Source organism: Phocoena phocoena, chromosome 10 (genome assembly GCF_963924675.1).
Source record: "Phocoena phocoena chromosome 10, mPhoPho1.1, whole genome shotgun sequence".
NCBI lineage: Eukaryota > Metazoa > Chordata > Mammalia > Artiodactyla > Phocoenidae > Phocoena > Phocoena phocoena.
The window spans coordinates 14,537,606-14,562,289 of NC_089228.1; the positions used below are offsets into that span (position 1 = coordinate 14,537,606).

The following is a 24,684-nucleotide window of genomic DNA, read 5'->3' on the forward strand; positions in this document are numbered from 1 at the left end:
TGCAAAAATTACGTGTTGTCATTTTTTGTTTTAGCCAGATATCTTTGAGCAAAGGAAAATATTCTCATGGATTAAGGTTTTATAAGTGTGGTACTATATGAAGGTTCAAAATTATACGTATTGTGGAAACTAGGTAGAACGGAACTTATGTCTAGGAAAGTGGAAGAATATAAATGGTTCAAAAATGACCCCTCCCCCCTAATAAGTGGAAAGTATAGGTGCTGGGGGTGAAAAGGGGGATATACTAGTTATGGTTAAAATATCTTCACCTGTAGATGAATTTGGACATCACACGCTTAGAAATCACAGCTCATAGGAGAGCACCTGAAACAACTAGGGGCCTCTTGTCCAGACAGAAGTTGCAGGTCATATCTGTCATCTGCACTTATATTAAAACTGGTGCAGAAGCAAGACATGGTAGAGGCCAAAAAAAAAGGCTAATTATTTCTGATGTGATCTAGCAGTCTTTTCCAGATAGAAGCAGACCACCTGAAACATTCTTCACTAGTCGTACTGATTTAAAATTGTCTAAAGGATGAGGAAACAATACAGATTGACAGCTATTCTGACCTTAAACGTGATCCATATAGAAAAACTTTTGAGAAATTGGGAGTATGGGAATTTTGCCATCTTTATCATCCCTTTCACCAAGAAAAAAAGACATAAAGCGTTAACAATACACTTAGGGAACCAGATTATTAAAAGAATATAAGAAAGGAGGATAGGAAGGAGAAAGAAGAAAAGAGTGGGTGTAACAAGAAAACAGACTAATAGTGAGGAGGAAGTAAATCAAATCAAATCATCTATTATACGTTAAATTATATATATTCTATATAATAGTATATTAAATTCTCACAACAATTCATAAATGATTTCAACAAAAATAAATTCATCTATACAGCCAGAACTCTGATATCATTCTCAGGAGTGAAGAAGATATAAGGGAAATATATGACACAGGGGAAGAACAGCAACAAAAATGTCACTAAAGTATGAAATGTGCAAATGCACAAAGTGGCATTAAACCTATAAAAGTAGTGTTCAGGAAGAAAAAAATTCAAGACGCATTATTATATGAAAAGCATGTTGTAAATCAAGATGTTTAGTATGATCCCATTAAGAGTTACGTATCTGTGTGTGAGAACTTGTGTGTATATGTATGTATGTGTGTGTTCATATAAATTATTAAATTAAGAAACCTAAGAATGTATATCATGGTTTTCTCAGGGTAAGGAGAAGGAATACCATAGGTTTTCACTCTCTGCATAATGTGTTTTGCCATATTAGAGTTTTTAATTACTATGTAATATTTGTGTAAATGGGAAAAAGAAGCAACAGGATGAAAATAGTATCAGGAAAGCTAAACACTAGAATGAAGCAGTGTTTTTACAACTTAAAAGTTTTTATGACTTATAAAAAATATGATGGATAATATTTTTTATTCTTACTCTGAACCGTTAAGGCTGGAGTATTATGTTTTATTCAGAGCACATTAGGAAGCTTGTTAACGTACAGATAGCTAATCCTCCTCCTAGCAATTTGATTTATTAATATCTGAGTAAAATACCATGGAATCTGTTTTCAATACCCTACAAATGTCTCGTGGTTGAACTGTAATATTATTTTCAGAGCACCCGTTATTGAGAGGGAATTAAAAATCTCAAGTATATCAAGAGAGATAGAAGCAAAACATAGCAAAGACCAGAAGTTAGGACACCAAAGAAAGTGATAAGAACTTAGATATTGACCCTTGAGGGAGAAAATGGGAAGAATAATTGAACTGCCTTCATAGGTCGAATTGCTGTCGTGTTCATAAAGGGCGAAATGAAGCCCTCTGCATTGATATCCAGAAGGCAAAAGTAGAACGTGTGGCTGTCGAAGGTTACAGAATGCTGTTGGACTGTATTAAGATACAGTGAAGACCAGTCCAAACTTTAGAGCTATACCAGCAGAAGATATATGAGATAACAAGTTTTCTATCATGAGAGATGACCAAGCAGAGAATGGATGAGCATTGCTTGAGGTATTGCAAAAAAGATTAATTTTTGCAGTGGTTGGGAGGTTAAACCTGTGTTTCTATGAATGGTCTACTCCACCCTCAACATTGCTTCGACTTTTCTAATACTCTATGCTTTTAGAAAAACTATGCATAAATACAAGTCGCTTTTTATTTTTTAAAATATACTTTGACATTCTTGTCTTGTTTCTGGGTATTGAATCTTTGTTTTCTTTTTCAAGTCCCTACTGGAGTCTTCTATCATTTCATATGGTCTCTTGCTTCTGAGTTTCTTTACTGATGTCCTTTGCTGTCTCACTTCTGAGCCTGTTGCTTTGTCTTTACCAAAGAGATGCTCAAAGGGTTTTGTCTGAAACTGGAGAGCCATCTAGATAGCAAAATTTTCTTCGGTATAAAGAGGAGGAAAAAATGTAATTCAGATTTCCCTGTTGTCAGTGACTCCTCATCTTTCGAACCTTCTATAGAATAAAGACAAATCTTGAGCAAATTCCCAGGGCTGTGTTCAGCTTAGGGATCTTTCATCAATACCTCTGTGGGGAGAAAAATAAGCTCTAGCTCTCCGAAATCCAAGGTAACCCCTTTCAATTTAGAGAAATTACAGATTGCCGCTAGTGTCCAATAAATCTGTGTATTCTTTACCCTATAATCTTGGGGCCAGAGACTGTAATTTTCATCTCTCCCTTGCTGAATTCATTTTTACCTTAGCTGCTAAAACTTTTCGATCTGTTCCTACATGTGGTGTATCCTTCTTCAATTGTGGAATATTTAGAAGCTGCTCAAAGAATGTGTTTCAGAAATAAGGAGGATTACCTAAGGAATAATTTTTTTAAAAAGCTAAGAAGGACTTTTATTTCATACCTGTTTCATCATTCCCACAATTTGTTTTGTGAGGCTAATTGGCTATTGCTAATATGCCTGTCATATATATAGGGGAGGGTACTGGAGCTAGGGGTATAAAAGTAATTTCCCAAAATCATACTGTTAACATGTAGAAAGGGGTAGAACTTGAACCTACATCCTTCTAATGTCAAACCCTTTGTTCTTTCCCTAATACCACCTTTCTTCTTTTCTGTGTATCTACAACTGATCCTCTTTTTCTGTGTCAGTATGCTCTTCCTGGCTATTCTTCCTTGCCTTCAGACTTCCAAAACCCCAGCTCCCTGCATACCTGAACCTACTCACATCTAGGACAATTGTTCCTCACCATGCATTCCCTCCCATATCAGTACTGCCTGTCCTGGATTCAGTTTCCTCAGAATGATGTAGAATAAATGATTAACCCGCTATTCTAAATTACTCCGGTGTACTTATAGCTACTATTAGCAGGGAATAGAACACATTTGCAAAACCTGTAATAAGTAATCCTTCTCTCCAAAAAGTCCTCTCTAGAGAAGAGATTTTAAAACTTCTGTGAGCATCAGAATCACCTGGAGGACTTGGTAAAATGCCAGCTGCTGGGCTCCCCTCTCTGAGTTTCTCATTCAGTATGTCTGGGGTGGAGCCAGAGAATTTGCATTGCTAACAAATTCCCACAGGGTGCTGACACTGGGCAAAGTCTGCTTTGAAAATAACTGCTATTAATGGTAAATCTCAGTGTCCTCTGCGTGATCACACTAGGAAGGATTTGATAGAACAGTGGTCACCTTGTATATTTGCCTTTGGGTGGTGTGTAGGAGGCTGGAGAAAAGGATGTACATCAGTTCATAGATTCATGGAATGTCTGGGATGGGAGGGACCTGGGATTTCTTCCAGCCCAACCTCCTCATTTTACAGGCAAATAAGCAGAGAGGAAGCTTGCAGTAGCTCTGAGACTAGAATCCAGGTGTCTTTTGTGCCCCTCTGTGAACTGGTGAAGATGTAAAGCTGCAAGCCCTTCCTGTCACTGTTATTTTTCATCCTGCCCTGCTCCCTTCTCCCCATAGGCTGACTCTTCCAGTTCATCCAAGCAGCCAGCCTGCAGTGGGGGCTTTTATCTGTTTTGTTCCATTATCAGCCACTGCCATGCTTAATTTGTATATTTTTTTAATGGGGAAAGAAGAAAAATACCTTGCAAATGAGAAGCTTAAAATCCTTCCCATTTGGCTTTTCTTAATTAAATGTATAATTCATGAGCCACTTAAGTTGAAACCATTGAATTTTTAAATATTTTCTCCACCATCTATGGCATTTATCTGTTATTGATGATTGTGATATATTCTCCCTATGATGATTTAGCAGGAACACTAGAACTGAATGATAATAGGTCCTCCCTGAACCATTGTCTGTAGTTTCACATTGACACCATCCTCTACAATTATTATTAGAAATGGAAGATCTGCAGTAAGCAATTAAAGACTATCTACTGCTCTGTCAAGCATACAACAAATCCTGTTTTCCCCAGAGCATGAATACTTATAACATCTTTTACAGCCTTATATCTTGTACTGTGATATGTAAAATACAAACACAAAAGTTATATGCAAGTATACCCATTATATGGGATGTAATTTTTATTAGAGGGGAAGCATCTCATGTGAAAGAGACCAGTAAAAATAAACACTGACACTGAGAACTTCTGTTGGCCCTGTAGAAAGGATCTCAAAATTGGTAGCATGTTTCTTGAGGCAGAAAATAAATGAGTAGAAAACAGAATTTGAAGCAGAGTGCTCAGATTTAGTGGCTAAATCCTTTTTTGGAATATTCCAGTATGCGTATAATTTATTGCAAACATTGTGTAGTGCTACAGGGTAAAATGTGACTGGCTCTTAGGTGGTAAATCATGGTTATGCCAGCTCAGGTAAAGACCTAATCCAAGAAGAATAATTCCTATTCTGGGTTGAGGTCACTGATATTGGTGCTGAGCAAGTTTATGATGCAAGCCAGAAAACTGCCCCAACACCTTTATAATCGCTCCTATTTGAGCTCGCATTTGTTCCATAATTACTTCTTGACCACCTAGATTTTATTCAATACCTTTTGATTTACAGCACATCCTGTTTGGAATCATGGAGATCGCTGCCTTTGTGGCCTACAGACAATCACTAAGTAAAGGCCCTCAGAGTTCCTATGATTCCTAGGTTCCAGTGAATTCTAGGACAGCATCTGTACTGGCAAATCCTTTCTGAAGAAGGAATTAAAACCTAGCCAGCTTCTGAATAAACTTCAGGGAATCCTCCAATTCTAAGGAAGCCTGGGCAAGTCATGGGGGATAATACACAAGGATTAGACTTCCTCTTTCCTCTTCAATTTCCATCCTCAAGGGTGAGCTTAATAGAGTGAATGTAAGAGATGGACTAAACGAGTGCTTCTCAACCAAGGGTGATTTTGCCCACCTGGGGATATTTGTCAATGTCTAGAGCCATTTTTCATACTCACAATTGGGAGAGGGGGTACTACTGGCATCAAGTGGGTACAGGCCAAAGATGCTGCTAAACATGTTAACAATGCACAGGACAAACCCTATAACACAGAATTATCTCATCCTAAATTGTCAGTAGTACTGATATTGAAAAACCCTGGGCCATTCAGATGGTAACAGGCTGTAACATGAGTTCCGTTCAATGTGCTGAAAGTAAGGAAAACATTCTTCCTGGGAATGAATGAGATTCTGAATGTGGAGAGAGGGGGTGTGCAGCAAGGGACCTAGAAGAATAAACTGGATTTTTGGTCCTACATGCAGTGGGAGAGCCATAATCTTTCTGGTTCTCATACTGTACACTAATTTTAGGAAAATCAATCCACCTCTCTGGATGGTGTTTACATATTCTCCAATAGAGTTCAGAACACTTGCTATCTCTTTGTATACTTTATGCAGTAATTATTAAGTGTCTGCTGTGGCCAGGTTATGCCTGACAAAATTAGGCAGTAGAATAGATGCAGTAGTATTTAGATAGGATCCCTTGAACTCCAGAGACATGATCTTGGCCAAGTTAACAGTAACCTCTTTAACACAGTTACTCAATTTGTAAATTGGAGAAATTTTTCTTGAAAGTGTTACCTGAGTCGAGGTATGCCAGATGCTGAGCTGAACGCCCAGTGTATAGTCGGCACTCATTATCTTTCCAATCATATGGTGTTAAATACTATTTACATATGATAACTTCCAAATTTCGTTCTTCAAACCTTTCTTCCTAGATACATCAATTCAGCTGTGTACTTGAAGTTTTCGCTCTGAAGTTAGATATTTGAAAATTAACGTGTCTTATAATAAATTCCTGATTTCCCCCATCCCAAAACCTGCTCCCCCTTTATTGGCCTCATCCCTGTACGTGGAACTGCATTCTTCCAGCTGCTCTGCCTAAAGACCTTGGAGTTATCTTTTACTCCCCTCTTTTTCGTACAATCTACATTTAATCTTTCAGGAAGTTATTTCAGCTATACCCTCTAAATATATCCTGAATATGGCAACTTATCCACCTGTCCACTGCTATCATCCTGGTTTAAGCCACCATTAACTCTAACCTGAATCACTGTAATCACCTTTTAACTGCTTATATTGTTGCCCCTTGATGGTCTGTTCTCCAGAAAAAACTATTAAAACTGAAAGAGAAAGCATGTCTTTCTTCTGCTCACTATCATGCAATGCGTTCTAATCTCACTCACAGGAAACTCCAAAGGCTGTAAAATATCTTGAAAGTAGTGCTTCCACCCTCATCCACTCTCCTGTTTGCTCACCCTTTGTCATCCACACGGGCCTCACTACTGTTCTTCCAACATGCCAGACACAGTCCTACCACAGGTCCGTTGCACATGCTGCTCCTACTCCCCAAACTGCCTTTTCTCAATGTCTCACTCACTCCTTTAGTTCTCTTCGCAAATGTCAATGAAGGCTTCTTTGTCCTCTGAGTAGGTGACAGCCACACCCATCATTCCATATCCCCTTTATTTTTCTCCCTAGCTTTTTTCACCATCTGCCATACTTATATTTTTTATTATATTTGTTTACGGTTAAGATTCATGGAGTGAAGGACTTTGTTGCTTTGTTCTCCACCATATCCCTAAAACTCAGTAAAATGAGTGGCACTTAGTAAGTACACAATAAATATTTGCTGAGCAAATATATAATAGAAGGTCAATAATGATGGTTATCATCACTATTATTAATATTATGCTAACGAGCAGCTGTTGGGCCTATCTGCCTAAATATTTCACACATTCAAGCAACATTCAAAAGTAATATTGTCACTGCCAATTTGGCCTACCCACTAAGACAACACCAGTGTAATTTACTCCAGAAACAGGAAAAAAAAAGCAACAAACTAATTGGGAAGGAGATATGAAAGTTTAGCACATTTTCTCAATAGTTATCCTCTTTATTCTCTAACACAATTTTGAGCCTTGCTGGGAACGATTGTCAATTTAAGTTGAATTGTCAACATTTTTATTGACTCAAATACAAATGCTGGGCTCAAACAATAGTGCTATCTTTCTACTACAGACATAGATTCTCCAAAGTACTGGCATAAATTCAATTGTTCTACAAACCTAAAAGTTGTATCTGAGGAGAGAATGGAACATTTCCTCTAAAACAAATTTTAAACCTACGATATTTATGAGCCCAGGATTGAGTTTTATATCCAGACAATAAAGGGAAAGAATGTGCTTTACTTTCAATATGGTGGAACTATTATTTCACAGTGAAGGTGATTTTAATTGTTTAGACAACATGTATCATTTCTACACTGTCATTTTTAAACAAAATTTCACGTGAGGCCAGGCTCATTCACTGTACTCATGAAGATCTATTGACTGCTTATTTTCATATTCATCCAATAGCTTTGGCTTCAAGCGTTTTACGTTCATTTCAAAACTTTAGAGGAAACTCTGCTTTTAGTCCTTTTGCAGATGACTTATGCAAAATCATTGTTACAAGTGACTGAGGCTCTTAACAAAAGCTCACTCTTGAGGTGAGTGAGAACTCAAGGTGCAACGACCTCTCTGAATAACAGTTCAAAGTCCACCTCAAGGCTGTGACCCCTCCCCAACATGAATTAGTAAAATAAATGTTCTATTGGTTCCTTCCCTCACATGAACCTGTGTTTAGAGGAATGACCTTAGAACCCTCCAGAGACATAGTGGAGGAAAGAAAAGGGTTTTATTTAGCTGACTCTCCAAATTTTAGTTCTGCCAAGCACCAAGAAGCTAAGTAGGAGAATTGTATTTTTCTGAGACAGTTATACAAATTAAGGATAAAAACTATAATAGATAATGGAAGGAACTGTTAGATATTGTGTCAAGATAAGGGAAGTCATGGACGACCAATAGAGGTTAGGAGAAGAAGTGAGGTCTAATGGGAAATGAAATGTTTCAGTCCGATGTGTTCTTTCCACCAAATCTTCAGTACAACTTACATTTCTCTGAAATATTTTGGAGTTATATATTTTTTAGGAGGATGGAAAGGAGGGATGAGTCTGCTGCCAGCATGGATTCAGTCACATTCATGGAGCTTATCTCTAGTTAGGAAGTAGGATTAAGGAAGAAAATAAACTTCTCTCCTCAGAGTATAGGGAATGGTTACTGTTTTGTTTACAAATCTCACATTTCTAAGGGGTACAGCAGAATGTGCTGGTTTTGTGTTCTGGCATTATTGCTTAGGTTGCTTTTCTTTTCCACTGTGGGTACGTTTCTCCTAGAATAACCTTTATCTATAAATCGCCCCTTCCTAGATGAGTAGCACATCTGCAGTTGTGGTTGCCCTAAAAATTGTGTAGGAAGCATCCACAAGAATGCCTACTCTGGATTCAGATCTCCTTTGGTTTTTTGAAAGAAAGGATGTCCATATAACAGCACCTGTTCAGTTTGGTTTTTGCCAGTTACTCTATTTCATTGAGTTGTGACCAATCATTTCTGTGGGAAATCTGTTTACACACATTTTTTCTTTTGTTTTGTTCCTGGAGCTATTCTTTGCTGGGTAAATTTATAGGATTCAGCCTAGCTGATGATTTTTCCTACTCTCCTGTAGGTGGTGTTGTTTTTTTTTTAATATTATAAAACACACTGAAATGTATTTGATAGGCCTTGTTAAGAAAAGAATTTGCAAGTTTTTTGTGAATACACTAGAGAGAAAGCACAAAGAATTCAGGATGTTCTGATAATATAACGTTTAATATGATTTCTCCCTTGTTACTGAGCAACTTCAGGGATTCACTGCTGCTGACCAGGTACATAGAGAAAGGCAACATAACCAAATTGTCCAAAAAATGATGTAAAAATTTCAGCCCTAATGGTCTTCTATCGCTATGGAATCTGTAGCACTTTTCTTTATGAGAAGCTTTATTGATATCTACAGTGTATCTTTGCTTTTCACACACCGGATATAAAAGTAATTTGGCCGTGCCAACATTTTCTCTGTCCTGCCCTGCTAACCTCATCTGCCCAAATTAGTATATTTTGAAGGCATGTTTTTGTGACTGCCAAGTGTGCAAGTAAATATGGAGCCTTTAGAGAGATGGAAATAAATGAAGGCAAAATTTTTGGAAAGTGTATTATGGTTGACAAAATTCTAAAATAACTGCCATTGACCCCTGCCCACCATCTGAGTATGATGAGATTAATGAATATGGTGAGATGTCACTTTCATGATTGCGTTAGATTAGATGGCACAGTTGACTTGGAAAAAGTGACTTTATCTTTAGTGGAGCTGACCTGTTCAGGTGAGCCCTTCCTGGGATGGGATGCTTCTTGGCTAGAGAGATTTGAAGTATTAGAGGGAACTGATGCAAAGGAGGTTCTGAAAATGGAGAGGCATGTGGCAAGAAGTGTGGGCAGCTTCTAGAAGATGAGAGTGCTCTTGACAGCTGGCCGAAAAGGAAACGGGGACCTCAGACCTACAACGTACGGAGCTGAATTCAGGCAATTGCCTGAATGAGCTTAGAAGTGGGTTCTTCCTCAGACTCTCCAGAAAAGAAGTCATCTGGTTATGACACTGATCATAGATATACATGAAATCTAAGGACAAATTACAAAGACAAAGATAGACCATGTCTGTCTCTAGAGTCAGCCCACTTTAAACCAGCTGTCCATTAATCCAGTTTAAAGGTTATCTGATGAATATATTTCTCTTCTTTCTTGAGGTCTTTTCTGGTACAATTCACCTTCACAAGAAGGTGAGGCAGGAAAAAGAAGAATAAAGAATTGTTTTAATGAACCAGTTAAAGACACTCTCAGGGCTCTTAGCAGACCTGAAGGTATAAGATTCTTGAAACTAATAAACAACTTGAGGTTTAAGAATTAACTATAGAGTCTTCTATCTGTAGGCGTTTTTTGAAGTCAGAAAGTCCTAGGTTGGAATCTTGCCTTTATTTACTAACTGAAAACCGATTTACTTAGTCTGAGTCTCAATTTCCTCATTTTAAAATTATTATTATTAACGTATATGTATAGCTGATTCACTTTGGTATAAAGCAGAAACTAACACACCATTGTAAAGCAATTATACTCCAATAAAGATGTTAAATAAATAAATAAATAAAATAAAAATTAAAAAAATATTGGAATAGTGGGAATGAGAAAATAAATGGAAGGTCTTATAGTGCTTGCTGATGGTAACAGTTCAACAACTGGTAGCTCTTATTACTGTTATTAATACTTTATTGCATTAATTTAATGAATTAATTACTTTATTAATACTTTAATGAATGAATGACTATTTGTATAATTGGAGCAAAAGGTATCTGTTAATATTCCCCTCAGTTTTGATCTGAGAGAGCAATAAAGGGCAAAAGAACAGTATTCCAGCATTCCTTCCTTTGTAGAGATGAGGAAGCCATGACTCTCAGGAAGAAAATTCTTGTCATACCTAGATGAAGTCAATATTGACAAATACCTTTGGAATCCTGCTAAAATATTTCATATTACATAATCGAATTTGGTATCAGGCAAGTTTGTCATAATTTGCATGCAACAGGGATGCATTATTCAGTTATGACGATCTTAATTTAAGGCAGGTTTTGCATATCTGTTATTTAGTCTTATGGCATTAAGCAGAAAGACACTGTTATAATGAAGGACTTATACACTTTAAAAGATCAACATATACTTCTTCATTGGTAGGTGGCAAGGTGACAAGGGAAAGCTTCTCCTAGTTGATGGCCTTTTTAAAATATATGACACTCATTTAGAAGTATTCTGCATGTCTGTTATTCTTATTTAGAGTAAACAAATGTAAAAATAATCTTCGATTCTGTCAAGTCTCTTTGACCAATCTCAGAGTATAAAATCACACAGACTGACAGCACAAACGAACATGATTTGCATGTCTTGTCATCTTAGATTATGGTACTGGAAAATAATTTTCCTATTATTAAAAAACATCAAAAAAATCATCACATTTTTGTGTGCTCTTATTTTATCTCAGCATTGAAAGTTTTGTAACTCTTCCCTAATATTTCAGGTGAGCATAGTGACATACCAGTCTGTAATAATATTGAATAAAAGTATTGTTAACTTCCAGTTCGTTTTTTTTTTCTTTCTTTTTATGTCAGCATTTCACAAGGTTGTATAAAAATGAAAGTAATGGTAAAAATATTTTCAACTTTTTAAAGGATCATAAAAAAGATTTGGTTTAATATTAGAAGAAAAGTTGCTTTCATTTTATTTTTAAATATTTGTCTATGTGTTTCCAAAACTCCTCCCATTCCAAAGTGGAGATCAACTATAACAGAGGCAGTGGTGGTAAAGAGCTGCCCAGGGTCTGGGACCGAGTTTGCCTGGATTTGAAGCTTGGCTTCACTGCCTACCAGCTGCATGACATTGGACCAAGTACTTAACCTCTCTGTACCTTAGTGTTCTCATCTGTAAAATAATAATCATTATAGTATCTCCCTCGAGTAGTAGTTGTTGTACAGAGTTAAAAAGTTAATACATGTAAAGTATTTAGGTGTGTACTATGTAAGCACTTGCTATTGTTATTAAACTAGCTACAATATAGTCAGTATGATATCGGATTGTACTAAATGAAATGACTTTATGGATATTTTTACACTGAATCCTCCAGGATCACAGTTGGTTGAGAATCTACCAAATTGTACCAAACCGTACAGAATTTGAGAAAATGCAGCCCCAAGGGCTTGCAGATCAGTGGGCGGTTTAGATCCCTGGCAACATGTTAATTCACTGGCTAATCCAGATTCTTCCAAAGTAAAGAGTGGCATTTATTGCTTGATTTTCACCATTGCTAGGAGATATTCTAATTCAGAGCCATCCAACATTTGCTTCCAATTAGGGGGTAACTTTCCTCTTCCAATACTTAAGATGAGGTCGCCAGAATGAGTGTTGGCATTAGCTTCTCCATAGAGCCCGATAATAAAAATAAAATTACAATCTTAGCTTTCTTTTTCAAATAAAACACTAGCCATTAAACTAATTGATTTACATTCATTTAACATTCACAACAGTACTATAATATAGGTATTAGTGTCTCCACTTTACAGGTGAGGAAACTAAGCCTAAAAAGGTTAAACAAATTGCCCTTTGTCATGCAGGATGACAGGCAGCAGATTAACAGCTGTGGTTGTTTCACTGCAAAGCCCCATTTCTCACACGTGTGTACAGAGCCATCCTGCGTCTCCTTAAGGGCATATCTGTTGAGTGGCTGATTGAATAAATATTTTTAAAAGAAAAGATTTGGATTAGGACTGTTGGGATGCAGCAAGATGAGTCTGAACCTTCCTGGTCCCTTAAATTTGATGAAGGTCTACCATTGGCTCTAAGAACTGAAGTGCCTATTTTATTCCCTGAGTGGCCGCCTGAATTGTGTGCCTCAGAATAGCTCCACCATACCTCCAAAGTGTGGCGGTGGACCACAGAGAAGCACCACACCTTGACCTTCTCGGACGGACACTGTGCTTCTTGTTTTGGTTTCAAAGTCTTCAATATCTTGAAAAACAAAGAAAAGCAAGTTTAGAACTCGTTATTTTGCCGAGAAAAATTTTTAGAAGAGAAACTTATTGTTAACAGTAATGAACACTCACACTTGTCTGCCCAGAAGTTTTAGTTGATGGTCAATTGCCGTACCCTGGTTATATTTCTCAGAATTTTGTCTTTCCTTCTTTAATTTTAATGCAGTTAAACAGAGTATATGATAAAGACATTTGTTAACAAAACTCACTTTTTGTTTACTTTTATTCTCCCAGGCAGCCTGTAGCCCGATAGGAAATCTTTTAAACCCAGCACATATTTACTTTTCCTTGCCAAGGAAGGCGTGATTTAAAAAAGGTATGTGGCAAATGTGCTGCAGTCTTCTAGCATCTAAGCTTAATGGTAACCGTTTTGATGTGGGGATGAAGTCTGTGAGAAATTAGCATGGAATGTTGTGAGGGACAGAGTTTTATGTGATTGAACCAATGAGAAGAAAGGTATATTTTCTAATTTCTGTTGATCTACTCCTTCACAAAGCAGCTTCACGGTCTTTTGTGAAGTGTTGTAATTTCCTACAACACTAAAGAATCATAGATATTCAGTGCTGGAAGACAGCTTACTAGCTATCTTGATAACCTATCCATCTGAGCTGGAAATCGTTCAACATTCCTAGAAATGGTCACCCAGCCTCCAGGAAAGGCTAATGTCTGAACCTTAGTTTCTTCACCTGTAAAATCCCTTTTATTCATTCATTCATTCAATCAGTCATTCAGTGATTTGAAAATTTTGTATTAAACCCCTACTAAAAGATAGGAAGGGTATTTAAGGGCAGAAGTTATATTGGTAAATAAAGCAGACTTGTACCTTGCCCTTATTGTGCTTACTAAAAGGAAAAGTAGAAGGCCAATTAAAAAACGTGTGTGTGTGTGTGTGTGTGTGTATAAAATATACACATCGCGATAAGTGCCATGAGGTACAGACTGCTAGTTGTCTACCAAAATCTACTCTCCCTTCTTCCATAGTAATAGATTTATAGAACAAATACTATACTTTCCTAACCAAAAGATACATTTCCCAAACATCTTTGCAGCAAATAGAGTAAGCAGAAACTTCTCACATATTGTGAAACTTACACCTATTACGTTTGAGAGGAAATATCCAAAAAATTTAATGTTCTCCACCTACCCACCCAATATCACTACCATCTAGATGGCCAATGACATAAAAATATTGAAGGTAAAAGACCACTAGCCTGGGTGCTTGAGTGACTGCATGGAGCAGAAGCACAGCTGATCTTGACCACCTCCTTGGCATTATTATATTAGATATTGGTAAATTTCTATCTTGTTTGAGGTATTTTGGGGGGCAGGAGTATTATAAGTTTAATAACTCTTATATATGCTCTACTTTTAATAATGAAAATATTTGCCCAAGATGGACTCGGATTCTTCCCACCTAAATCTCTTCCCCTTCCTCTTCAGCAGTCATTAGCCTTACATCTGATTAGGATCTAGAGTGCCTTGTACATTACATTTCTTCTAGAGGATTTTTAAACAAATATTCCCTCTTTCTTCTTTGGCCATAGAAAGACTAAATCAGTCTACATATGTTGGTACCATTGATGTGAATTATTGCCCTGACTTGGGTTTGCATCATTTTACATGTGACTCATTAAGAATCAGGCTAACAAACTGAATTTAAAACCAAAAATCAATATATTGATTGTTTCTATTTCGAGCAGTAATAACAGGTGAGGATTTTAAGGGGTTTTTTCCTTACTATTATCATTGAAAGTTCCCATTAAATTGTCATGACATTTTAATGGTCATGAAAACAAAAACTGTCACAAAGGAGTAGTGAGAAATTGAATGAGTGTATGAAATTAACAAGCTTTCGAATAAATTCCCTGTGTCACATTGTCAGTGTTCCACGCTCACAATAACATCAATCATGTTTTCAGTGTTAATCAGAAGCCATTATAACACACTGTTGATAAGACTATGGGTACTTTAATATATTCTGTGTTCACTTCCACTTAAATAGTATCCACTTGTAACATAATTTCTCCATGCCTTATGAGTACAATGGGGTTTCTATTAGCTGACATGAAAGGAAAACAACCTCTTCCAAAAGTCACCCAAGCTCTGTTAGCAATCAAAACACAGTCATTTGAAAATAATACTAGTTCACAGGTTTTAATTAATAATTCAGATTTTAAAACTGTTTAATAGCACACAGATCATAGACATGATCTAGTTTTGCTTTATCTAAATTAAGTGAATTTAAGTACCATTTCATGTGAATGTACTTTGAACAAGATCTGTTTTAAGTATCCAACCTGTATTTCAAGTACCTTTCTGCTAACCAGAAACATAATTCAGATTATTTTGAAGCAAGGTTCACTGAAGGTAGCCATACATTCATTCAGTGAAATTTTCTTTGCTCTGTAAGACCTTTAAAAACTCCAGATTTATTCTTCTTTAAGGAGAGGCCAGAGAGAACCACCTTTTCCTATTTTTGTCCTATCCATTTTTTGCTTAAGAGAAAAATAGCTTAGTATGAGTCGTTCCCTGAGTCTCAAATTCTATAATATTTGGAGAAATTCCCATAAACCAGAAAGGTGACCTGCCCAGGATGTCCTTGTGCCCAAGGTACAAGTCCTGCCGTGCTGGTTGCTATTAAAGACCCCAGTTGTTGAGGTTGCTCTCATTAAGCCATTCTGGTGACCAGGGCTTATTGGATCCTGTGGTTTTATTGCTGGTTTTGGAGGAAGCATTTGGCAGGAGCATAAGCAAAAATGCATTCACAAACAAGGCTCTGTTCCAAAGGCCAGCAGGAAGTGCCTGAGAATGGCTCATAAAATGAGCTTTAAAGAATTACTGGGACATTTGCTCTCTCCTGGAGCAACCAAGGTGCAGTGGAGGGAAAAGGGCCACCAAAATGTATTTAAAATTAAGTCCAAGCAATGCTAAGTATTGCAACGCCTAATTGTAAAGAGAATACATCTTTGCAGCTGCCACTTGTAGGAATGAATCTCAGCCCAATTAAAGCGAGAAAACTGTATTCGCTGCCAAGGCCTGAGGATCACAATCAGAGGATGTGCTTGGCGGTGCCAGCCCCTGTCACAGAAGGAGGCTAGTGGTTTGCCAACTCTCATAAACTCGCAGGAAGGCTGTGGGTACCCAGAGTTTATTGATCCCGACCAAGAGAACAGCACCTGAAAAGATAGGGATAGGAAAAAATATTCACCAGGAAAAGGTCCATGCTTCAAGCAGGACATAGTGTAGTTGAGTTGGCCAAAGTAAAAATAATACTATTAATTGGATCTTTCTCTATTTGCAGTGCATGAATTATTTTGTTTTAGTGTTTTAAATCTTCTTTATTTTTCTTTCTTTCTTTCATATATCAAGAATAAGTACTAAGTGCCAGACACTCAGTGAAGCAGTTTCATTGAATCTGCATGATGATCCTGGAATATAGGTACCAACGTCACATTCATTTCACAGAGGAGGATACTGAGGTTCAAATAGGATTAGCAACTTACTGAAGACCATACAGTTTCTATTCATCAAGACAGAACTGAAAAGGAGATAGTCTGGTTCCAGGACTCACATTCTCAAACACCAGGTTATTCTGCTTTCCAGATGTTGACTGAGGTCTCCCTGCCACTTACAGCATATAAAATGGCATAAACTCCCGTTCCATTTTCAAACAAACAAGCACGAAAGCTCAATGCCTTTCCACAGGGTTCTGCAGATTGCTGGGTTGGGGTGGGGAGTGCTGTATTGCTAGGTGTTAGAAATAGCTCCCTTTCTAATATCCTTACTCCTCTGAATCCTTGTTTTTTTTTCCCTTCAGATGTGGTTCTTGATTTACCTCCACTCTTGTGTCCCTACCCCCTCAACACACACACACACACACACACACACACACACACACTCACACTTGAAGCACCACCATTAACATACTTTGTGCCGCTGTTGTCAAGCTTATTGATTTAGTAAGATGTGACCCAAACACCTTAAAATCAAATATTAGGTATTTGATTCTTAAAAGTTCTTTTGCTCCTCCTTTCTCTTGCTTACGTCTGTTCTCTCTCTCTCTTCTCCAATTTTCCCACTACAACCCTCTCTTTGAAGAGCAAGGGAAATCAAAATCTTCCCATTTTCCTCTGCAAAAAAGTTCACCTCCCTCCAGCTCCTACTACCAACTCAGAAATTGATGCATCTGCCCTAGTTCACACTGCTTATAAGAAAAGGAAATAAAATTCAATTCCATATATCATCTCTCTAGAGGGCATTTGCTTAACCACCAGGCTTAACTGCCTCTCTAGCTAGAGCTTCACCGAAGGCGTAACTGCCTCTCTAACTAGAGTCTGACCCTAGACACAGGCCATATGATCTGCCCTCAGACCAGAGACAGTGCTCGTTTTCTCTCTTTCCACACCTCAAAAGCAACTTCAATTATGTGTTACTTTGAGGACATTAAATCTGATTTTCAGCTCTAAGATTTCTTTTACCCTGCTCCTGGCTTTCCACCAATCAAATTTTGTTTCCCCCCTTTGCAGATCCTTCTGAAGAAGTCTCAGCATTGAGATGTGGTGCTGGAGTAAACTAGACCAAGGAGCATGTGTGTGTGTTCACCTTTGTGATGCAGTTCTCACGTTGGAGGTACGTGTTTTGTTTTCACCTATGGCAAAAATATCTTGGAGGAGGAGGAGAAGCTGATACTCTTGCCCAGTGAAAGGGAAATGGTGAGAGATACCAAGAATAATTCTCTAGTTCTGCATTAGTCTTGCAGAATTCCCAGATATAGTATATGCAACTTTTGCAATCAAAGTACTCTTTTTGAATCTTAAGACAAGGTAAGGTAATTCTGATTTCATATCTCCATTAATTTTCCCCTTGGAAGAGGACCACTCATGGAGAATACCAAAATTGTTCATGTTACTATTTCCTGTTTCCTGATGGTTTTGAATAAGCTGAAGTTCTTGGTACTGTAATTAATTTTCCCAGATCTTTATTAAGTGGCATACAAAAATATCTCTACTTAGACCAGTTTCATTTTCCACCATCATTTTCAAGATGTGATATACTCAGTTACAGAGTTTGTGATATTACTGTGTTTCCTAGCACAACTCAGTAACATAACATGACATAACCTAATAAAGCACAGTGATATTGTCAAATTCTATAAAAGAGGCAATAGCTAAGTCTTGATACTGGACATAAATTTGGAATGGTAATATGCAAGCAGGAAGTAAAGAGATATTTTAAGAGATACTGGTGTCAAATCCATTTATAATCCAAGTTAAAATTCCTCCTTTTGTGGTATAAAAGTATTTTTATAAAAATTCATAAATAAATGGAGAGAAGTGAGTCGTTTCTTGGTTTCCTGAGAATAATGAACCCACTGAAAACCATTTTCTTATGGTGTTTAAGAAAAAATATATAGGATAATAGTCAGGGGGGGATAGGTTTTTTCTATCAACCCAGCATCAAGGTTTTCAGAGTGAAAAGCATTTAATAAACACAAGTAAACAAATATGAAATAATTGGTCTATTACAATATACATGTAAGACTGGATTTGAAATTCTATAAATGGACTCATTTGTCTGATTAATGGTGGTAAGAACAGTGTCAGCTATGACTTAAAAAAAAGATACAAGTTTTAGGCATGACCTGTCCTCTGTCTTGCTTATTAAGTTTGCATATTCCCTATAGTTAAAACTAAATGAGAGGAGCAGAAGTGAAGGATGGAGTGATGCAACTTTGATAGCATAGGATAGACTGGATGTGAGAGGACTGAAGAGTTCAGATCTTCAGTGTTTCTGGAAAGAAAAGAAGCAGTTTAAGTAGGCATGCAAAGATTAAACAACCCATTAATGAATTCCGGACGAGGTTATTAGTGATAGAACAGAATGATCAGACTGTGACCAATGATCAGAACGATTAAGAACACAGGTTTAGTATCAGACTGTGTAGGTTCAAATGTTAACCTCACCGTGCTAGCTGTTGATACAGGGCAGATTAAATATTCTCTATCTCAGTTTTTGGCTCTTTAAAATGAAGCTACAGGGAATTCCCTGGTGGTCCAGTGGTTAGAACTCCGCGCTTTCACTACCATAGGCTGGGTTCAATCCCTGGTCGGGGAACTAAGATCCCGCAAGCCTTGCGGCCTAATTAATTAAAATGAAGCTACCAAGAGCACCTGTCTTAGAGGAATAATCATATAATGTCTTTTAAATGTTTAGAAGATGTTAAGTACTAAATAATAATGTTGGGGACTTTGTATTATTAATGATCTACCTACATATCACCAAAAGGAGGTTGTTTAGAATTTTTAAATAGGTTTCATTTTCTATTTTCATCTCAGTCTGATGATGTAACAAAACATATTTTCTTGAAGTCTGTTTATGGAACTCCCTTTTCTGCTCACCCAGTGGCCAGCTCAAATGCTCAGTGAAATAAATGAAAGAAAAAAGGCCTAAAGTCAAATTTTATTCCAAGCACTGCCACATCACATTTCATTTTACTACAAAGAATGTTTAGCCAACTTGACAGGAGTTATTACATGGAGGGTCATTGAACCTCTCTGCCCAGAAAGCTACACAGCCCAGCTGGAGGCAGAAGTAACCTCTTGGCCTGGTGTGTGAGTAGCCAGAAAAATCCTAGGCTGCCCTGCTTCTTCTTGGTCTTGGATTGTGCCTTTTGGCACCTACTCATTTTCCCACCTCTTGTTCTACAGGGAGGATAGTGCCAGTACCTTTTTAGTCAATTATCTCTAAAGAGATTTCTTAGGGCTATTTGTGCTCCTTGAGATGAATGAATGATACAAATAGTGCTCAAGTGCAAAAAGAGGAGTATCTGGAGTAGGTCAAGTCCTCAGGTGAATAAAGGATGCACTGCAGCATGCGGGAAGATGTGGACTCAGCTGGGTGTGTGGCGGGGGGGGAGAGATCAAGGTAGTCTTTTCTCCAGAATAAACAGTTGAGGATTTTGCTGAGGAGCCATGAGTGACAGAGAAAATACATTCCATCGTGAACAACAAAGTAGCTCATCCAAAAGACACTGGGGTTTAAATAAATTTCAGTTAAACATTTGAATGCATCAGTTAAGAGCTTGGAGGGTTGCAGTGAAAGGGGTTTCTAGTACAGGGGAAGGGAATTCTTATTTACTGACATACTTCCCAGTTACTGGAACTTTATAAACATCATAACATTTAATCTTCACAGTGACCCTGAGATGTAGCTACTATGACACTATTTTATAATAAATAAACATACCAAAGTTCAGAAAGGTTAAGTAACTTGCCCAAGGCTACACAGCTAGAAGATGGCCAGAAAGGGACTCCTACCTAGCTCTGACTCTGGAAGCACTTTCAGCTCTTCAGGATACCACTCTGGTCATTCCATAGAGGGAGAGGGAAAAAGCAGAGGAAACGGAGAAGGGGAAAAGAAGAAGGCAAAGCAGAATTTCTTTTTTATCCAACAGTCTTCCTGCCTTTTGGGGAAGAAAGTCCTAGCCTGGTACAAAAGTGTGCACGTTGTAGCAAAAAAGCCAAACTGACCGCTGGCCCCCCAGAGGTCTGAGGGAGTTTGTCCAGAGCCTCAGCTGTAATTACCTCCTGTCCCAGATCATCAGCAAAGGGGGCTGGAGTATTAGTTTTGTTGGAAATACGGTGAACCTGTGTTCTTTCAGGAACAATCCCACTCTTAACTCCCGTTTGACCCACTTTTGTGATGCTCATTAGAGTAAAAGGGAATGATTTCCTTGAAGTAAGTCTCCAGGATCCTTGATAAGAGAGATTAATGTGAACATTTACAGCAACCAGAGTCCTTTCTGACAGAGCACACAATAAGCCCTTTTATTCATTGTGATGGTTTAATCAGAATGTTTGATTTCAAAATTTGCAACCTATGTAGAATATAGAAGGTGGAGTTTTCAAGGTAATGGAGCTGAGCCCCTGGCTAAATGTGTTACTACTCCTGTTTATACAAAGAATGTGAAATGAGAGCACTTTTTCAAACACCTCGCACACACTTCTCTCTGAGTTTACCAGAGTTTTTATCCTACCGACTTCAATTTGCAAGAACTTGCACAACTGGAATTAAGGAGTTGACTTCATGATTGTTGCTAAATACTGGGTTTTTTTTTTGTTGTTTGTTTGTTTCTATCAAATTGTTTTACTCTGAGCAAGGTCTTTGGAGTCACAGCTACAATCTGCATTTTCTTTGCAGCTTTCACCAGCTCAGCCCTCAGAGGAATTGAGGGTCAGTGATAAGGACTTTTGCATGCATTGTCATTTAGAGAGAGAGAGAGAGAGAGAGAGAGAGAGAGAGAGAGAGAGAGCAGAAGCCAGAGCAAGAATGTGCACCTATTTTAAATAAAACCCCATTCTTTTCCCAAGCACTTTCACTTCTATCATCTTTGTAACTACTTATAGTAACCTTGACAGGTGAACAGGAAAGATACTACCAATGTACAGGATAGGTATACTTGGTTCTATGGGCAGTGCACTTAAGTGTTATACAAATAAATATTTTTAAATTTTAATTGCTGTGCATTGCATTTTAAAATTTCCTTCTATTTATGATGAATGACACCAATTTTCTAGATACAGTGGTGATAAGTATGTCCTTTTAAACAAATGTACTTACTAAAAAGTCAAAGCAATTTGATTGGGAAAAATAAATAATAGTGTATATGGTACGTGGATATTTCAGACCCCACAAAAATAATGTGTAGATGCCTGAAGTTTGGGGATGATTTAAGAAAATGGGCTGTTTGAGCTCCAAAGGATATGGTGGATCAGGAGACAGGACACTTTTGAGAGAACCAGAGTGGTCTGTGTTAGGAATGAGCAGGGATGTGGTTGGGTGGTAGGGGTGGGGGAAGAAATAGGAACAAAAGGAAAATCAACTTACAGAATGCTGAAGGACTTTCAGAAAAAGACAATTCAACTTAAAATGGTTTGTGTTCTTGTGTCAATATACCTTTCCTCCCCCAAACCTCCCCACATGTTTTGATACAAACCAAAAACAATGTGAATATATTTAGCAGTGCTTTATGTGGGGGACAGAACTAAAAGTACCATCCACTCTTGGGTCAAAACCAGGGTGAAGAAAAGAGGGAAAACTCTAAGAGGTAGTGCAGAGACAAAGCTGGAGCTGGAAGCAATGGTCAGAATGAATATCTGTCTACTGGGATATGCAGGAATCTGGACACTGATTTTCCTACAGAAGAGTGAGTAGATTTTATTTAGACTTTAAGAGGCAGAAAGTGCCAGCTGACAGGAGTTTTGTATAAATGAAATTGGTCTGAGTCATAGTACTTGTTTCTGACAAAGTTGAAATTGGTTCTTTCCGTCTCAGCCTCATTCTGCCGAATCTCTCAGGATCCCTTTAAATAGCTGCATCTCATAGACAGGTGCTCGAGAAGTATTGGTTGATTTAATACACTAAAACGATAAGTGATTTGCTTGCATTTCATTATAGTTTATTATAAGAATATCTTAAATGTAGAGTTTGTTCATTAGTTCATGTATTCGTGAAATTATTTATTAACCCTACTCAACTGCAATTGCATATATGACTTCCTTGTACAAAATGAGTATGTGGGCTTGTTTTTCTATTCCCAGTACATAACACAGTGCTGGCACACAGTAGGTACTCAATAAATGTTTGATTAATGATTAATGAACTAGAGAAATAAAAAACGACTTTAAATTGCTTACTAAATTATTTAAGCCTCCGTATGATATGGTCCTTCTTACCACTTCTTTTCGTCTGTTGTTCAGGAAACTCCATACACAATGAACATTTTATTTTCATGTTTCTCAGAACACAATAGGTTTCCTTCCCTTTATGGTCCTCGGCCTTTTTCTTTCTTCTGCTTGAAAAATTCCTCCCAGATCCCTGCATCGCTGGATTCTTTCTAACATTCAGATTTCCACCTACATGCTACCTTCTTAGAGAAGCCTCTCTTGGCCAAACAGTCTAAAGTAGCAGCTCCCCATCACTCTCTATTTTTCCTCCAAAGGTCTAATCACTGTCAGAAATGATGATTGGTTTAATTTATTTCAATTTTTGCGAAATAGACTATAAGCTTCAAGAGAAGAGGGACCTTGTCCTCCCTCAGTAACTAGGTCAGTGCTCACAAAAAGCAGGTATTGAACATGTTTAATGAATTAACAAATAATTATAACTAAAGCAAATGTGTGAATGCAAAATACTACATATGGAGTCCAGCATATATTCTTCAGGAATTGAAAAAATAAGAACAATTTTTCTTGGATCATAGAAGATTGCAGAGAGCAGAGGCTAGGATGTATTCTGAAAAATGACGTTGTAGCCAGACTCCAAAATGGCCCGCAGTGAACCTGCTCATGGTATCCACTTCCTCCTCTAGTCCCTTCCCACCACGTTTTACTAGAATCGGTCTGTGTGACCAACAGTATGGCAGAAATTATGGCACATCACTTCTGAAGTTTGGTCATAAAAGATCATGGCCAAGGAGAGAGAGACAAACCCATGAGCAGAGGGGATGTTTATTTCTTTTATATAAAAGGAAAGAGTGTTCACATAGTTGAAAGATAATGTTTGGGCTTTGGATTTAAATAAGCCTGTATTTGAATTTAGCTCTTGGTTTTATAAACTGTGAGACACTGGAAAGTTTACTTCTCAGCTCTTTTAAGTGTTACTTAATATACTTATTATCTGATACCTAAAGGATATTCAACAAACGTTTGCTGAAAAGAAGAATGGATGAGTGAATCTAATCTATAAACATATGTTGTATTATGTTATGTTATTGGATTATTGTGAGAATCAAATGAAATGCTATAAGTAACCTGTTTAAATACTATGTCAAATAGTCCTCAATAAGCTATATGGTTACCTAATAAGTATGTACCATTATTATGCATATTTTGCACATGAAATGCTAAACTCTAAAAGCTTAAGAAAACTTCCCAAAAGGTCACTGAACTAGTAATTAATTGTTGGAGCTAAGCTTCAAATTCCAAGGAGCTACAGTTTTTACCACAATGCCATAATGCCTAAATGATGACCCAGTTGATCTAACACATTCTAATTTCTGCTACAGTCATAATCATTTTCATTGTTTGATCTGGGTCTCTTTGCATGGCAGGGACAGAAACTTACTTAAAGCATTCTAAACTAAAGGAGGGGGCAGGTATACAGTTTTCAAGAGAAATCATGCCAACAAAGTACAGAAACGTGACTGAGAACAGGAAGGCCAAAGGACAGCTGTTCCCTCCCTCCATCTCCTTTTTATTTTTCCAGTCGTCATGGTCTTCGTCATCTCTGCTTTTCTTTGAGCATCTGCTCCATTCTCTTCTCTGCAGATCAGTCTCCTTGTATTTACTTATAGTTCATGCACCCTTAAAATCTCAGACTGCATATTGTTTTGGCTTATCCTAACTGCTCTATACACTTCTCAGCTCTTGAACCTACCATGAAGTTTGCTTGTGTCTCTTATTTGAGATTTTTGAGATGTTTAATGCCAGACAACTGTGACTATAGAAAAGAGGTTATCCATCCAGCAACCTAGGTTTGCTCTTTTACAAGACAAGCAGAAACTGTAATTATCATCTTCAGCATAATGATTAATCAAGGAGATCACTGTCCAATTGCCTCAATTAGGTATTTCATTTATTTTAAGGGTAGAATAAGTACAGTCCAATCACTTACTCAGTAATCAGAAACAACTGAAAAATAACATATTTGCTCATAGAAATACTAGGGTCAAGTATATGGAAAACATAAAATTCCTGAACTGCTATCTTTGAACTTTTACATACCCTCTTA

General features: G+C 37.5%; 1 protein-coding gene across 4 annotated transcripts in view; it reads right to left on the bottom strand.

The window, feature by feature from the left end:
• The window catches only part of CNTN6 (contactin 6), a 293,831-nt gene that overhangs the window by 95,473 nt on the left and 173,674 nt on the right, over positions 1-24,684 (bottom strand). For all 4 annotated transcript variants that reach the window (XM_065885736.1, XM_065885738.1, XM_065885739.1 and 1 more), the window contains one exon: positions 12,776-12,871. In XM_065885736.1, coding sequence (XP_065741808.1) covers positions 12,776-12,871 — 96 coding nt within the window. The remainder of the gene's footprint in view (positions 1-12,775; positions 12,872-24,684) is intronic.